General features: G+C 50.6%; 1 protein-coding gene across 1 annotated transcript in view; it reads right to left on the bottom strand.

Annotated features, from left to right (window-relative positions):
* Positions 1-13,911: 13,911 nt before the first annotated feature.
* The window catches only part of PLD1 (phospholipase D1), a gene marked incomplete at both ends in the record, with an annotated part of 41,752 nt that continues 37,833 nt past the window's right edge, over positions 13,912-17,830 (bottom strand). The window contains 4 exons of the mRNA XM_082003765.1: positions 13,912-14,136; positions 14,573-14,687; positions 15,303-15,456; positions 17,056-17,190. Of these exons, the coding sequence (XP_081859891.1) occupies positions 13,912-14,136; positions 14,573-14,687; positions 15,303-15,456; positions 17,056-17,190 (629 nt within the window). The remainder of the gene's footprint in view (positions 14,137-14,572; positions 14,688-15,302; positions 15,457-17,055; positions 17,191-17,830) is intronic.

Below are 17,830 nucleotides of genomic sequence, written 5' to 3'. Positions count from 1 at the left end.
TCAGGTAGTACTAGGAGGAGAACCCGTGAAGAAGGGAGAAGGGTTCACCTAGCCACACAGCATCCCACCGGTCAGCAGAGACCTGGAAGTGAAGTGACATCCAGGTTGGGGAAAGTATGGTCAACCCTTGGTTCAGCTCAGGGACATATATAGAACAAAAGAAACCGGGTATAGCTAAAGTTGAATTATTTTAGTGTTAACACGTGATTTCTGAGAAAATACCAAAACACCAGGCAGGAAACTAGGTGGTTTTGAAAATGTCTACGAAAGGCATGCTGCATATTCAGTGGAATGACTCCATCTTCAGTTAAGAGCGCAGAAGAGAGTGGGCCAGTCCTCGGAGAGGGGGGAAACCCTGCCCACATCCGAGCCTGCAGTCTGGGCTCTCGCGGGCAGGTTATCACAAGGAAGTCGCCAGCTGGGAACTGAAGAGGACAGTCAGAAAAACCTTGGCAGGAAAGGTAGATCAACCCCAACTGACAAAGACGTGACCGAGCCCGAATTCCCTGTGCACCAATGCTGGGGTGGGGAGGATGAACCTGAAAATTTCCTTTGAAATTCTGGCCCCTACAGGCTCAGAGCAGCCAGCGTATCAGAGAGACTTTTAAAAGTGACGTTATATATTTAATTAACCTCGGGGTTTCAGAAGTTTGTGATTCTCCGTTTGTGGCTCCTGGCACCGACAGTACCGTAGCCTGCACTGAGGTTACTGAGAGCTTTACCCCCTCAAGGGTTACAGAATCAGGCCCTTGAAAGCATGCAATGAGGAGTGGGAAGAGACAGGCCACAGATGACAGCGGCTGGAGAGAGACTTCTTCGTCCATCGCTACTGTCTGTCACGGTCAAAGCGGTGCTCCAGCCATGCCCAGCGCAAGGCCCTGGAGAGCAGAGACACCAGCTCCGCCAGGAGCTTCTCTCGTTGCTCCGTTCGCGGAAAACATTTCAAAAAGTCACATCGAGTTTAATAGGCATCACCGACGTTTCTGTTCTATGGTTTAGTTTGGAGGTAGGACCACTCCTTTGACACTGTAGCGTTAACGTGATGTTTCTCCATACGCGGCACCGTTACTGGTGCTTTTCTAAACCGGCCTCTGCCGAGGAGCCCGCGGCAAGGCTTGGGGCAGCGGCAAAGGCGGGAGATGTTTTTGTGCCCTCGTCTACTGGATGGGATCAAACCTGTCCTGATGGTAAGTGCCCTCCTCCCTGCTGCCCATCAAGGGGGCTGAAAAATTGAGCCAGTGTCTCAGTCCGCTTCCAAGTCCTACTTGACCAAAGCGGATTGCACCGAGTCATGTCCCGTTGTCCCCCTCCGCCATGGGCACGTGCATGGACAGCGGGCTGGCGCGGCCTCCGCAACATGGGCTCTGCAAGGCCACCGGAGCGGGAGGTCTGTCCTGCTGCCGCGCAGGGTGAGCTGGGACCCGCAGCGCGACCGGACCACACACGTCTCCTGGCGGCCCCGGCCCATGTCCCCCGTCCCGGCTCCGTTCTGTGCATCTCGGGGAGAAGGGTCCCTGGCTACGTGACATGGAAGAGGAGGGTGCAGCAATGACTCGAGGGAAACTGAGGATACTTCCCAAACTGATTCATTTCTTGCTACCCATTCTAGGCCACTTGACTTTTAAAAACATACACACTGTGCACTCAACTGGAAATAATAACTGGAGAAGAAAGAGTCCTGAGTGCAGAAAACATGTAATTTCCCTTACCTGGGGTAAATGACCAGGTAATGGCACGAAATAAAGACACAAGGTGTTTCCATAAAACAACTAATGCATCACTAAACTGAATGGGGAACAATCTGCACCTGTGCCTGGACTGATGGAGGAGGGAATGGACTGAGTCTGCCCTGAAGCAGGGTGACCGCGAGGGGCCCAGATTCAGGCTGTCACAGCAACAGGAGGTAAACAAGGGGACACAGACGTGGCTGAGGCCGTGAGACAAGCTGGACGGGGATGATAAGCCAAAGTGATGTGCAGTGGAGATATTTTGAAGATACTGAGCTGGGTTCGCTGGTGAGCAGCATCGTCCGGAGGTTGCTTGGCACGTGGTCGGTAGATGCAGTGAACCCACCGGTGCTGCCTGCCCTGGTCCCATCGCCAGCCCCTCTTGCCCCGCTGCCTCTGTCCCCTGCCCCTCGCCTCGCTCCCCGTCCCATGCGTCCTGCTCCCCCTCCACCGCCTCCAGACCCCAAATGGGGGTGAATAAATAGATAGTCATCTGGGGCTTTCCACATGCAGAGACGTAGGTCGGAAAGAAATACTCACGGGATTAAATACCAAAGCTCAGCTCCTACAAGCAGTTGCTTGCACTGATTTCAGCCAGTCATCAGTCATGGGGCCTAACCAAAGACACTCATTGCTAAAACTCGTTAGTGAAGTCCTCAAGCCTTAAGCAAGTCCTACAGCAAGCTGCAGACCTCTCCAGAGGGATAAATCGTCCCCCTGTACCGCAGCACCTTGCCAAAACGCACGGAGGGGAGGTGCCGACAGCTCCGCAGGAGACCTCTCTGCAAAATTTCTCTAGGTTATTTAGTCGTTAAAGAAGATTTCAGTGCTTTACACAATATCTTAAGGAGCAAGTTGGACATATCCTAACAAAAAATCCACTATCCTCTATATAGGCAGGTGATGGAGTTAGCACTTTATGAGCAATCATGCTCTCAGAAGCACCAAATGACTTGTACAGCAAAGTATGAATTTTCCAAGTGCCGTAGCTGACACAGGCTGTTTGCCGAAAGGGAATTAGCCTTTTCCTCTGCAAAAGTGAGCATTAAGAGCTAGTCTGACTGCTAGTCAATGGCAATTAGGCTGCTAAAAGCCTAGGTTGCTTTTGGAAAATAGGACTTGGACTCCTGAAACAAGCAGGCCCTCTTTCAGCCTTGCTTGCCTTTCTTTTCTGTCTCTAACTTGAGCTGGTGTAAGAACTGAGATGCAGCTGACCTGAAATTACCCATTAAAAATAATGAAAAAAACCTGTAAGACAACTGCAAGACAACAGTTTCTTCCAGGCATGCAAAACAGCCATGTTCGCCTGTATCAGCGTTGCCTGTGCTTTGTTCCGGGTCCTGACATTGCAGATTAAGCCATCTGGGAACGTAACGAGCGAGTCAGGCTAATACCGAGTTCAGATTAAACACAGCAAAGCCGCCACCACCAGCAGCCGTTTAATCAGAAAGAAAGAAGCACCTGGGGTCAAAATGACATTATCTCACGTAGCGCTGGAAAACGTCCGCTTCAGTTTTATCAACGAGATGCTGGGCATCTGCTAAACACACCCAGATAGTGAAATCAGAAAACCAGCAAAAAGCCTGGTGTGCCAGTAAACCCCGTATTAACATCTTTTTGTAGAAGTTAATATGAACACAATATAAGAGAAGATACAATGAACAAAAGGAGAGTGCACAAGCCCGTTCGGAAAGGACGGGTCTTCCAAGCAGCGTGTCTGGGTGTTACTGTGGGAGGAGATGGGACCAGCTCGCTTGGGTTTTGTCCCAACTCTCACTATATTCAGCACTTTCGCAGACTGAAACCACACATCTGTACGTGACTTTTAGTTCTTATTTTAAAAGAAACGAACAACTGAAAGTCGTAGCCTTAGGAAAGCGATAGAATACGATCCTTGAGAGGGTTAAAGAAACTAAAGATGACCTGAGGGTGGAGGTGATGTGATCTGTGAGGTCCCAGGTCGAAGAGACCACCCCATCCTGCGTGAGGAGGGCTCTCCGGCACCTTGGCTCCATTCCAGCCTTGCTGTAGCCTTACTAGAAGTAAAATATTGGAAATGTGGGTGGCAGCTTAGATTACACATCGTTAAGAACAGCCAGAATAATCTGCTGCCAGCTCCCTAAAAGGAAATCTTTAGCTAACAAATATGCTCCAGCCTTTTGAGCTGGCAGATAGTGATGAAAGAGTGAATAAAGTATAGCTGGATTTCAGGGAAGCGGTTGACATGGTGCCATGCAGGGGCTGACTTCACCAGGCCGGAGCAAGCCGTGCAGAGCAGGAGAGCTGCTTCTGGCGTGACCTGGTCAGGAAGCAGAAGAGGAAGGTGGCGGTTCGGTTTCACGGGGTGTTGCAACCCACCACGCTGCAGCGCCGGCACCGCGGCCGTGCCAGCGCCCTGCGCTCGGGGACGGTCAACGTGGCTTTGATGGGCTTCGTGCTCCTTGCCGGGGGGTTTCCTCATGTCCGTGCATCGTCTCGTCCGTGCATCGTCTCCAATCTCCCTCCCATGACACTACAACATGTGGTTTTGCTAGAAGGACCCAATAGAGGGTCAAAGAAAATCATCAGTTTACTTGTTTGTAGAAAAAACCCTGCACGTGAGATCGCCACCCATCATGAGGACAAGTAGCATCTCCATGTTTCATTGGCTCTGTCCTGTATAAGGTTGCCAGATTTCCAGGGCAGGGAAATGCTGTGGTTTTGGGCCCCTTAGCATCCCAGGATCCCGGAAAGGTGCTCCACAGTTCTGCAGTGCGAATGCATAATAGTGCTGCTGCTACCATCACCACCAGTAACACATGACAAGCGATACTGGTCTGAGTCTGTTCTGAGGATGCGAACCTCGCGGACATGGAGAACTGGATTTTGCTCCCACTGAGAAAATCTCTGAAACAGCACGTCTCAGCTCAGGGAGACCTCTGCTGCTGAGACATTTTGAATAAATTCTGCATAAACCTTTCTGATATGGTAAAGATAATAATAATGAAATGGCAAGACACAAAAAGTGTACAGACACAGTGGAAATCAAATTTGGTATGTTTTAGATGATTTAGGCTTTTTTTAGGGTAATAAGCAGCTAGTGCAGCTCACCACATACTCGCACAACCCAAGAGCTTGAAGTCAGCACGGAGGTTTGAATGAATGATTCATTATTCCGCACACGCTCCGGCTCCTCCGCCACTCCAGCCTGTACCCAGCTGGATCTCAGGAGTAATTCCTAGAGTGTGTAATTGTGTATAATGTGATCATCCTGCAGCAGGAAATAGGTTTGTAAGCATTCTTAGCCAGTACAATTGATGTCATACAGATATGGTCTGCAAGGGAACAACGTGGAGATAGATACTGCAGCGAGTCGTTTGAGAGCCGACACAGCCTTCTGGGAGCCACGTTTTAGGCAGGGAATGCGTTAAGCCTAAACAGGCAAGGCACATGTAGCGTTTCATTCTAAAATGGCTCAGCGTGACCACGTTCGGAGGAAAGCGGAAGGCGCTGGCCCGCGAGCCCTCGCAGCAGCCTGCCTTCGCTGCAGCCAGCAAGACCAGATTTGGGGGTGCACCCCAGGGGCTTTGCATCCCTTTGAGAGGGGCTCCCACGGGAGTCAGGGCACGGTGGAGGAAGGAGCCCGACGGGGTTACGTGCTGTAGCTGCAACCTCCTCCTCCCGTGCAGCGGAGGCCGTGGGGTGCACCCAGCACCCGGCTCAGGGCTTGCAGCCGCCCCGTGCAGCGGGCACCCATCTTTCTCGTGGGTGAGCAGGTTGAGCCCGCAGCACCCTCTAGAGGACCCAACCACCCGGGCCTGGTTTTCAGGCAGGATTTGGATGCCCGGAAAAGCGTCTTTTTCCAGTGCTGATGTCTCGGGCAAGTATAATCCGTCGCCGTGCACCGGCTCGTCTTGGCGACGCAGCAGTGCTGAGTGCTGTGCGTCTCTGCCGGGTGGCACCAGCCCTCCAGCTTGTCCCTCCTGGTGCCGGGGGGATGGAGACGGGCAGCGCTGCGGGCAAGAGCTGGGCTGGAGATGGCAAGAGTGGAGCAGGGGCTCCCCACCTCGCTGGGGAGCAGCGCCCAGGGAGATGTCCTGCGAGCTCCTGCCTTGGACGCCATGTCCCCAGCCGCAGCCAACGGCGTCTTGGCGGCAGGTTTAACCCAAATTGGAAGCGGAGATGGAGACTGCGCTCCCGTCACGCCGTCCCCGGAGGGCTGTAGGCTGCAGCCCAGCATCCCTCAGCTGCCGGCACAGCATCCCTACGCTCACCTCAACAGGGCGGCTGCTCTCCTCCGGCCGGGGCAGGCGCAAGAGGCGTTAGGTTGAATGTCATCTCAAAGAGACCTAGCAGTGAAATCACATTTTAGTGTGGCCCCAAGGAAACATAGCTTAAATTCCTACTTGTAATTAAATGCACGGGTTACATCCAGATGACGTAATTCTATTACCAGTATCTGCTGTACTCTAACCAGCCAGTATGTGCTGGTCAACACACAGTCCTGACAGGCCTGTGGGGTTCACCTGGGATTTGCTATGTAGAAGGCAAGACACCCGGGAACAAACATCCTCCGACTGCTGTACTGTGCTGGTCCGTGGCTTGTGGCTACAGCTGCCTTCATTTCTGGAGTTTCCCAGTTCCACGTTTGATACTGGCCAAAATGGGGCTTTTCTGCATGAAGAAAGCCGTTAACTATGCCTAAAATTAATTCCGTATATAGGATCTAGTTCATATTTCTGAAGTTACAGTGCTTTATATTTTATTTTGTAAGCCATGTATCTATTTCAAGAGAAAGCACGTCTAAAACATGAAATCCTAACATGTAAAAAAACCCAAAATCTGATGTCCCAAACCCATCTTTCAAGTCTAAAGTAAAAAAATGATGGTCAGACCCAGTCCTCTCCTGAAGGATATGCTTCCTGTTTCTGTCTTGGACATACAACATGCACGTTCCAACCTGCGAGTCCACTGAGGCTTGGTCAGTAAAGAATGACATAAGGACCCAACCCAGAGGAGAGAATATAAGTACTTTTCCGCCTGGTTCGTGAGATAAACTGGAGGAATCAGATAAACACTGAAGGCAGCACACCGGGAGCAGGATAGGGCTCCCAAGCAGTGGGCAGGAGGGAGCCCGTCCCCTCTCCCAGCTGCTCCCGGCACTCCCATGCTGGGAAGGACCCGGAGCGCCAGAGCCGCTGTCCATCCGGAGACGCCGCAGCATCCGTGTGGCACGGCTGCTTTTAAGCTGTGCCTTTTGCAGGAGTGTAAGGGAGTGTGCAAGGGCCTGGCAAGGATGGGAGAAGCTGGAGGTGGAGGGATGGCATTTGCCTGGACAGCGTGGTGAACCCGCAGGTGCCAAAGCCCTGGTGCAACCAGCTGGCCCCGGTGGTTTCTCCAGTGAAGAGATGAGTCCAGCTCTTACCTGAACTTCTCTTGCGCCCACACCACCTCCAGCGTGCCCCAGCTTCGCCCCGACGGGTGGCTTCCAGCAGGACCCCAGCCCTCCGCTGCCCCCGTAAATGCACGGCCCTTGGCCCAGGGTGGGTCTCCCAGTAGGGACGTACCGTACGGACCTGCCACCACTACCAAGCTCCGGAGCCGCACGCAGACGGCTCCCCCGCTTCCCTGGGCGCTGGCAATCTCCAGGTAATAGAAACCTGTGAAGCCACGGTAACACTATCTCCCTGGCCTCCTCTCCTTTGGCCTCAAATGGGAACTCACAGGATGTTTAATTATTGGCATCAGGCTGAATACGGAGAGGTTACTCATCACTGATCCTGGGTATAAACAGTTTCCTTTGAAGAATAATTTCTTTTTTAAGAACTACCCCCCCCCCCAAATTAATTTCCATCCCAGCCACAAGCGTCAGTAGAAAATCTTGCCGTAATCAGTTTGAGCTAAATATTCTGAGTAATCAATCAAAGCAGTGGAACCAATTTTGAAACTGTCACTTTTAATTTTTCCAATAAAAAAAATTGAGCATTTCAGTCACAGTGCTGTTGTGATTCAAGCTCTTAAAACCTTTGCTCCACCGCATTAGCGCTTCAGAGTACGTAGTTGAAAATCTGAGAGCCGGCACAATTCCAGAAAAAGTAAAACAGATTGATTTTCAGCAGTGAGAAGCAACCTGTTTCTTCATGTGTGTTTAGACCCACCTCACAAAACCTTTTTTTTTCTTTCTTCCCTACTTTCCTCCTCTACAAAAATAACTAAGGAGTATTAGTAATGTCATACATGCAAGAGGCTGGCGCTAATTAAAAAGTTGACATGTTATTGAGAGCTCAGTGCATAAATGCATGGCTCACGAAGGCCCAGGAGATCTGCTTGGTGCTGGGGTGGAGGAAAGGATTTCTCCAGCCGCCAGTGTGGGATGGGATGGGATGGGATGCCTGCGGACATGACAGCGATGGAGGAGCTGACCTGTCAGAGGAGGCAGGAACAGCCTCGGTACAAAGGAGGCTGGAGAGATCCACTCTGGAACGAACGGATCTACTGAACAGAGCAGCAACCTCGCCTTGTGCGCGGGGCAGGCGGGGGCTCACTTCTGCTCTGCGAGGGGCCATCAAATTAGCGGCTTAGCACGTTGCTCGTCAAGCGAAGGCTTCGGCGGTAGGGAAAGCCAAAGGAGTTTCGCCGGAGGCAGCGCATTCCCGCCCGCCCCGCACAGCTTGTGCCGGCGGTAGCCCGTCAGCGGGCATCACATCCCTTCCCCGCGGCGCAGCCGTGCCCGGCGCAAGTGTCACGCGCCTACGCCTAGGAGGGACCACAGCCACCCTCCTGCCGGCACAGTGGCCAGCCGGCACCCAGCCGGCACCGGCAGGGCTCCGCATCGCTCCCGCTTCTGCCGCTCCCTCTGCTCGCAGGCCCTCGTGAGCGCGATGCAGCGAGGCTGCGATCAGCTGCGAGACGCCGGAGCGGCAGCCGAAGCTGAGGGTGTCAACACCCGCCCGCCCGCAAGCTCCGGCTCCGTTACCTTGGCTTACTGTCTTCATCGAGGGCGCAGATTGGATCTGGAAGTTTGGAAGATGTGGAGAGCCCTTTGGCATTTGAGGAAGGAGATGAAACCTAAGAAACAGAGAAGTTACTCTGTTTTCCGTTTGTAAGAGAGCTTGGAAATGCCCTGATGCTTTATTCATCTCTTGTGCCCCTGGAGGCCAACAGTAATCTGCTTTTTCCTCTCTATGCTGAATTTCCTTTACCAAAAGTTAAAAGGGACAGTGGCAAATTAATTCTATTGTGGAGACAGAGCGTTTTTGTCTGTGCCTTTCATAATGCTTCTGGATTATTAAAACTCCTTTAAAACAGGATTTTTACATTTATTTACAGTCCAATTTTCTCTTTCTATGCTGTTTCACTTCAGCAATTTCTCTCTCCGAGAAAAACCCAAATGATTCAAGTCGAGCTGTTTTTATTGCGATTCGGGGCCTTTTCCCATACTGCCAACGCAAGGCAAGGGCAGAACTCGGCCCACAAGCGGGATGCGGCCACAGGCCCCAAAACACGCAGAAATGAGACCAAAGCCAAATGTTTTGACATGATAATCAGTTATATTTTCAGTCCATTAATACACATTCATTTACCAGATACAGAGTGAAAAGGAAAGCGATCGTTAGCAGAAACAAGGATACAAAACTCAATTCCAGCAGCCTTCACAGAAGGGATATTCAGTGTTCAGAACTGCACCGTCGGAAGGCAGCGACGCACGGAGACCTGCGCTCACACCCGAAGTGGAAGCTCTCCTTTTGTTGATTAGTTTAGCTAAAGACACAACTTAGGAAAAAAAAAAAAAACGCCACAACATTCCCAGAACTGTGACTTTTGGCACTTTTTTTTTTTCCACTTCCCAAGTGTCAGGAAAGAGGTAAATTGGAATTATTTACATGGAGATTTTATGAAAATACACTGAGAGGTTAAAAATAGAATAATCACAAATACTGTAAAATACAACAAGAAAGCAGGCAGGGAAATAAAAAAGAGAGAAACCCCAAGAGGATCATTGCATTCAGTGGTCGATGGACAGTTTGTGGGTTTGCTCCACTTTAATTTTGCACGCTTAACTTGACTCACTGCCACGGCATTACACTCCTGGTTCCAAACCTCAATTCTGCGAAGCTGCTGGTTTCAGCAGCATCCCAGTTGTGCGAAAGGGATTGCTGGTTGGGAACAATTTGCAGAACAAGCGGCACAAAACGTGAGAGTGTATTCACATCCTGTGGGCCGCCCAAGAGATGCCAACCTCTACTCGTACACCTGGTCCGGAGACCACTTGGCTTCCCTTGCCTTGGCCGCTGCTAAGTCCTACAGACCAAGTCCCTTCTGCCAGAAAGCCAGCGCCGGAGCTCCGCAGCTGACGGAGGTGCATCGGTTCACACCCCCGCGGATTTGGGTCTTCAACATTCGGCAGGAGGAGAAGGAACTGGCACGAACCCAAAGGACCATTCAGACTCTTATTTAAATGCCCCCCCCCAGCTGCAGCCTCTGTGCACAGGTCACAACCTCCCCGACTGACCCAACTACAAGTGCACAAAGACTTGCTACACCGAAACGACAGCAAACCACATCGGGGCTTGATTGTACATGGCTGTTTCCTTGGAAGGAATGAAGATACTGTAAATTATTACTGCCAGGGTCCCAGGGAGGCAAAACCCCCAAGGACAGCACCAGGATTGCTAAATCGTGTTGTGAAACCTGATCGAAAGAAAGGAAAATGGAGTGTTTGGGGTTTAATCCAGCAAAGGTCGCATCAAGTTGGTCGGCAAACTGAGACCAAGAGACCAGAAACCGAGCTGAGCACTTGGCATCTGCCACGAAGCACTGCAGTAGTTCTACAAATTAGTTTTAAGTAAAGCTTGTACATATGATGACATTTTATCCCTCATTTTTAAGCCATGCATTAACTTTACAGTGAAACATTCATCCAGTCCAACATCTATACAACAAAACAGGTATTTTAAAATGTCAGACTATTAAAAAGATACGGTAAGGAGTGCGAGTTCTCAAAGCGGCACATGTTAAGGAATAAATTAAAGAAAAAAAGTCTTCTACTCAGGTTGAATTACAAAATAAAGTCTGAGCCTGGGAGAAGTTATCTCATTTCTTATAGTTCTAACACATAAATGCCACAAGAAACAGTTCATGTTTCCGGCTTTGCTAGTGCTTGAATCCACATCACCTGTTACAGTACTGTATACGTGCCAGAGATCCTCTCCAGTTTAAAGGTATTAAAAATAAACCCATGCCGATACTACGGACTAAGAAGTAGTGATTGTTTAGGTGCAGAAATTAACTCTCTCAAGGTGTTCAACCTCACAGGCTTAATATAAGAAAGAGGAGCCAGCTCTGAACCGCACAGCCCGCCGGTGCGAACGAGAGCCGTGCCTTCGCTGGAAGCGGCTCCAGCCCCAGCATCTGTCTGGGATGCAGTGCCGCACCCATGGCGGGGCTGGGCGGCCCCGCGAGCCGCTGGCGACGCGGGGCTCTCCCCGCGCCACGCCGAGGCTGCCTCGCGCACCCCACTCGCAGCTGAACGCGACTAAATTCCCGGTATCGGGAATTCAGCACCAACTCAGGGAAGGGATGTCCAGCGTGGCTCCTCCGTTCCCACTGCGAGAAACCGCCCAGACAGAGCGCCAATGTGAGGCGCCTGCTATTTAAATAATGAAAGACCTTCTTAATTAGCACCTTTTCATACAGAATCAGGCAGCGAAATCTTTCCTCCGTGGCTCTGCTGCGTCATTTGGGACGAGCAGCCGTCACAGGGTGGGATGAGTGTTACAGAACCTGGGTGTTTTTTCCCCAAAGCAGCCTGGCAGAGGGGGACTCCACGCCACTGGAGTTACGAAGCCCCCGTAGTTAGCTACCTGCCACCTTAAAAGACAACATAAGGGTAATTTAACGATTACAAGAGTCTTTGATAATATGAGGATGGGGACAATAAGAGCATTTCGAAGATGACAGGCGTCTTGCATTTCTTCAAGGTTCATGTGTACGAGTGGCGGGGTTGAATGCTTGCTTTTCAACTACGAGTACAGATTTGTGTGACTTACAATGATTCTCTGACAGGCTGTAATTGTTTAAAGTTAGCAGCTTTGTTCAAACTAAAACAGCTAAAAACATATCAAGAGATAAAAGCTCTGAACTAGCACAGACATGAAATAACAAGAAAACTTTGATCTTTCTTGATTGCAAATGGTTCGGGCACATATTGCTCTGGCTCCGCAGGGGATGACCCCAGGTCAAGTTTTTTTAAGGGGGGGGAAAAAAAAAAAAGATAATCAAGGGAACATACTTATGTGCTTACAGCATGCCAGCTAAAAGCATTGACCCCCTGGATCAAAGTTCACCACAAAATGCTGCACATGCACTTCCAGCAGGCTAACGAGACCACAGATGCACCCACCAGGAAGGGGTGTAATCGGCAAGTGCATCTACAGAACACGAGTGTAAAACATTGGAAACTGTAGGAAGGGGCTGCTGCCCTCGGGGGATGCAGCAGGTACAGAATTACCTGGTGCCTATTTTCAGGTGTGAAGACACAGATAGCTAAAGCATGGGGCCAGCTATGTATTGGGGACAGCTAGGCAACCAGTGTGATTCTCTTCCAACTAAAATCAGGTGAGACTGTTGGAAGAGCCAAAAAAAGGAAAAAAAGAGACTTGCTTGTGAACTAAGTAAATACCAGTTCGCCTGATCTTTTGGCTGAGGAAGGTTTGGGACAGGGTTAAACCCAGCAAGTGAAGGGATCCCCCGGACGTGCTGGCAGCAGAGGAGCTCAGCCTCCCACTCCTCCAGCTCCGACTCTGCTTCGGCGTTTCTAACAGTCTGATCTCTTAGCGTTCGACACAGCACTGCTGCCTCCCGGGAACACCTCGCCTGGGACTGCAGCTGCAGCTGGACGTGAAATCGGGAGACGCAGCTCGTTGTGAGATGGAGGATGGTGTAAAGACCCAGGACAGCACCCACCACGCGAGGTCCAGGCCCAGGAGCAGTAGTGTTTTGTCCAGGGATGCTGAATTGAATTGCAGCTTCGCCGCACAGTGAGATGAAAAATAGCTTTGGAAACTGCCTTACAGAAATGGAAAACGGGACTGGGCACGCTGAGTTTCACCTGTGTTTGGGAAGACACGTCCTGCATGACTGAGCTCAAGGTTGTAGCTGGTCTAATAACGAAGTGGACGGGAGACAAGGCTTTGGTAACGGCTCCCCTTCGCCTTTGCATTCACCCCATCTACAAAGGGACACGTTAGCCCAGTTCCAGCATGGCTTCAGCTCTAGCTTAACGGCCTTTCCCTTCCTTTAAAAAGGGAGGAAAGAGATGGAAAGAAAGGTCTATGTACTGCAACAGAAATGCACGAATGGAGGATGCAGAGCGCAGGGCATCCTTTTTCCTGGATAAAGCCTTCATGCACAGTTTGAACAAACTGACGTGCTGCATTTTTGTAACGGCCAGGAAACCCCAGTGATTTCCAGCACCTCCGGCTCCACCAAGGCTGCCCTTTGCCAAGACCTGGGCAGAACCTTGCTGCACGAGGACTGCCGATTGCTCTAGGTGTGGCAGAAACAGGGTTTGTTTCCGCGCCCCCAGAGGGGAGAAGAGACCAAAATGCTGATTCTGATCCAAGATTGTTAGTCCGTTTCCATTTAAGAAGTGAAACACCTATGCCTGGCAAGCTGTAGGACAGCCCAAAGCTGCCCCAAGCAGCGCTTCCGACAGCGCCAGAGCCGCATGATGGGCTCTGACAGCATAGAGGGGTGAGACGGGGGACTCCAGGGAGCCAAGGCACGGGTGTCCGAAAGCCTTGGAAACGCACGCAGCCCACGACTTCCGCACAGCCACAGCACGATCACAGTACGTATGCAACCACAGTATACAGCTGGCAGCAGCAACAACATCGACTGGGATTTGTTTCCTGTCCTAGGAAGTGGCCTGCATCCTTTAGGTGCTCAGAACATGTCTTAAGAAGTAACTCCTTCAGAGGTTAAACTTCTCATTTGCCATAATTTCCAAGTCTTTCTGCTCCTCTCCATTGCTAGTGTCAATTTGCTTCAAGTTCCTCCACCAAAACCCTTAAGAAAGGCACATCAGCTTGGTGGAGGTCTTTTTCACCTCCTTTAGCAATAAAAAGGTTTCCAAAATCCTGTATCGTTCATCAACTTGTCTTTAGAGAACCAGACTTTAAAACATAAAGCAGTCTGCATCTTCTTACGTCCAAACCTCCATGGGTACCATGGACTCCTTTGTTCCGACGGAGGGGAGCAAGTACTCTTCCTCCAGAAAACGAAAGGGGAATTGTACTAAAAACCCACGAATCTTTTTTAATTCTTCCGCTGCTTTTGCGGGATCATCATTCGCTAATTTAGGCTTGTTGATGAAATCACGCAGTTGGGTTAAATTATTCACCTGGTCACTGGGAAGGCATCGAAAAACCTGATCAAAACAGAAAGAAGAAGTGGCACATCAGTGCAGAGGAAGTACTGCAATGCAGAGTTCCCAAGAAAGACCAAAACATCTAATGCAAATTCCCTGGAATGGGAGTGACTCAATTAATGGGCTGGAGAACGGAGAGGGAAGAGGTGTGTGCGTATCTGTGATACGGCTGGAACAGGCAGAGGGGAAGCTCCAGGGGTTTTTCTGATCACAGCAAAAGCTCATTAGAAACCAGAAGTACCAGTTGCTCCTACCCCAGTTACGCTATGGCCAGCTAGAAGGAGTAAGTACACCATGGCTGTTCACTGGAGCATCTCTGAAGGTCCAACCCCAGGAGCTGGACCTGCTGCCCTTGCTCACCCCATGCTGCTTCTCCCATTGGCATCTGCGGCTGCCACATGGGAAGGAGGGAAGGGAAAGGCACCATGTTCCTCACCTTGTCAAATATGGTGGCATTGCGAGCTGCCGTAGAAATCCACACCTCTTTGAAGAATTTGTCACAGACAGGATCCTGGTGTTCTGGACTGAGATCGGAGCCGCCAAGGACGACCCTGAGAAGATGACAAAGGGATTGATGCTCATGGAGGCTGAAGCACCAGGTGCTCCCCATCTTGAGAAATGCCAGGAGAGGAAAAATTTCCTTGGGACTTGCCAGACCCTGCATGCTCCCAGCAGCCTCCCGCTCCCATCCCCTGCAATAGTCTGCCAGCCGCAACGCTGCTTCATTCTCTCCTTTTTTTCTGTGCAGTAACTGTCCAGATGGAAGGGCGGGGCGGGGGGAAGGTCTTAAAGAAAAAACCGGCCATGTTGGGGACCAGACGGCTGCTCCGAGTGAAGAAACTTTCATTAAAAAGAGACACCGCCACCCAAAATTGAGAGAGAGTGAAAACAGGATCTGGAAGCAAAACATCACTTCTTGTTTATGAGCTCTCCTAGCAAAATCCTGGAGCAAAACGAGTTGTAAACCAAGCTGCTGAGCTGAGGAGAGGGGTGGCATGGGAAAGGCTAACGCCAACAAAACAGCAGCAAAACTCTGGGCTAAATCCAGGCCAGGCGACGCTAAACCTGAGCAGGTAGGAGCAGCCCCGTCGGTGTGAAAGGCTGCGGGCAGGCCCTGCCTGCATCCCCGCCCGCGGCCCGCGCTCGGCCAGCCCCACGCGCCACACCTGAAGCACCGCAGCCGGAGGGACTGGGCAAACTTCCCAGCGCTGTAGTCCTCCCCGTCCATCACGGAGGGGATGGTCTCGGTGTCCTGCACGATGACGGCCATCTCGCTGTCCCGCTTCCCCAGCATGCTGCGGTCGTTGATGTTGGCAGAGCCTGGCGAGGGGGAACACGAAGCGCCGGCAATGCGTCACCTGCCACACGAGATGTGCCTGCACGCCCTCCATCATGCCCCACCACGCCCTCCGCATCTCTCGTCTCCACGGGGCACCATCTATGGCTTCGCTAGGTAAGGGACCCCTCTGGTCAGGGTTGTATGGAAACACAGATCCCGACAGCCAGGATTTGGGGGAGGGGAAAACACCCCACTCCACCCTAATTCTTGCAGGCTTCCAAGCCTGGAGCTTTTGAAGAAGGTTAAATCATAGCCAAGCCCAGGACAACATTTTCAAAAGTTTACTCTCTCTGTAACTTCCCAGATGCTTTTGCTGAAGGATGCCACAGCTTTCAAAGGTCTTAACTGCATTTGGTTTGGAGACCAAGCTACCTGACGCAGGATGGGCTCCACGGGTAATTCCACTCCTATCTTTAGTAGCGTAAAGAGGGGAAGTTTCTAATTTGCATTTGGAAAATAAGGGTTTTTCAGGAGGGGGATCTAGGCAGATCGACATCATCTCTTGCTGTGGCTAACCAACACAACAGACCCTCCTGTCCTGCCAAGACCCTTTAGCATTTCCATGCACAGTCTCTTTCTTGAGTGGAAAAGGGATGATACTGGCTCCTCATCAAGTCACTAGCCAGCACAGATGCACATGCTATATAAAAATCTGTCCTCAGGCTTTTAGGTACAGAAAACAGAAATTAAGAGCTGTCTCAGGCCCCCAGACCATCACTGTTGCAACAACACTGCTCCTGCTGTAACCTTAAAACCACCTCTGGGCTGCTCTGTGTACTGGAGACGGGATCTGACCCCTGAGAGGGTAACGGCGGAGCAAACCTAACCACAGGTCATCCGAGACCACAAGCTGAACTGCTGCTTTGAAGGAGGGGAGTATTTTGAGCCTCGCAAAATCTGGTATTAGGCTATTCTTTGGCAAAGTTTTTGTTGCTGATATAACAGCTTGGAGAGGGCTTACTTTAAAGAAACAGGCTAAAATTCTGCTTTTCTGCTGTGATGTAGAACTCCGAGCCTGAAGTCTCATCTTTGCTTCACTATCTCATAATAAATATGGTAAGAGAAACGGATGAAATGATATCTATTACTCGTTACAACATACTTCCCCATTCTTCAGAAATGGAGCTGATAAATGACACATGTTGTCCAAACCTTCCAAATTTTACAGCACATTCTGTTCTTTAAGGAACAGATGACAAGTCTCACAAGTCTTCCTGCTAGAGCAGAGTTTGATACAAGACAGATGGACAATAATCCCTGCACTGGGATCCTCTTCACTGTTACACAGAGATTTAAAACTATTTTAGAAAAACAAAATAAATGATAGCCCTCCAAATCCTTTCCTCCCTCCTATACCTACTCTCCTGCTGAATTTATGAGGGAGGGTTTTGGGTTTGGGGGGTGGTGGTGGTGTTTTGTTTGGTTTTTTTTAAACAGCAGAGTATTTCATGAGGAGGAAATCCCAACCTAGAAAAGCACAAGGCACTGCAGCCTGCACTGAGTACAAGGCAGAGAAGCAAGGAGGTTAATCCAGGTACAATCGAGTGGTCCAAATCCCTCCCCAAAAGCCCCCTGCTCACCGATTATGACTGTGTTGTCGTCAGCAATAAGCAGTTTGCTGTGAACATAGATAAGCTCTGTGACTAGTTTTCCTTCCAACTCTGCATATGTTCGAAGTCCGCAGAATGATATGTAGTTTATCCACTTGTCTCCAACTGAAAATTAAAAAAGAACAAATACGATGGGACGAGGGAGGTGGAAGAGAGAAGAGAAAGACCCTCTTTGTATAAAGACCCATATGAATAACAGTTCACTTTTGACTTTAAAAAAACCCCCAACAGATAATGGAAATAAGTTTCTTTAAAAATAGGCTTTAAAAGCTGCCTGTGGGCTCTCCGTGCTGCTCTGATCCGCTGCCTGCTCGGATACTTCCACTTTGGTGAAAAGTGACCTAAATCTCCCTGGTGCAGCACGCAGGCGCTCCCAATTGATCCGAACATCTTAAAAGAACTGGACTATGCGTCTGGCTTTCTGCAGATCCTGCAGAAAGGAGGCTGGAAGCAGGTGTTTTGTCCATGCACAGTACGGAAAGTATGTCCTCAGGGCCTCGTCTGGAGTTCAGTTACACAAAGACCCGGATCGAATGAGGCGTTACGGATGCCCCCAGTGTTTGCGATACGTGGGTCCTCGTGGTGGTCCGATGCCCAGCAGAGCAAATTCAGGCAGGCATCCTCACGGAGAGGAAGCAACTCAGGGACGGCCTTCTGCTCAGGCAGGTTTTCCCTCTCCATGTTTGACGACCGCAGAAGCAAACCCAGGGTGGGATTCACGGGGCAGGCAGAGGGCTCGTCACTC

The sequence above is a fragment of the Phaethon aethereus genome, assembly GCF_964289735.1.
Source record: "Phaethon aethereus genome assembly, chromosome: 9".
In the NCBI taxonomy this organism is placed as follows: Eukaryota; Metazoa; Chordata; class Aves; order Phaethontiformes; family Phaethontidae; genus Phaethon; species Phaethon aethereus.
Note: the sequence above shows the minus strand (reverse complement) of the source record. Positions and strands in the feature narration are given on the sequence as shown.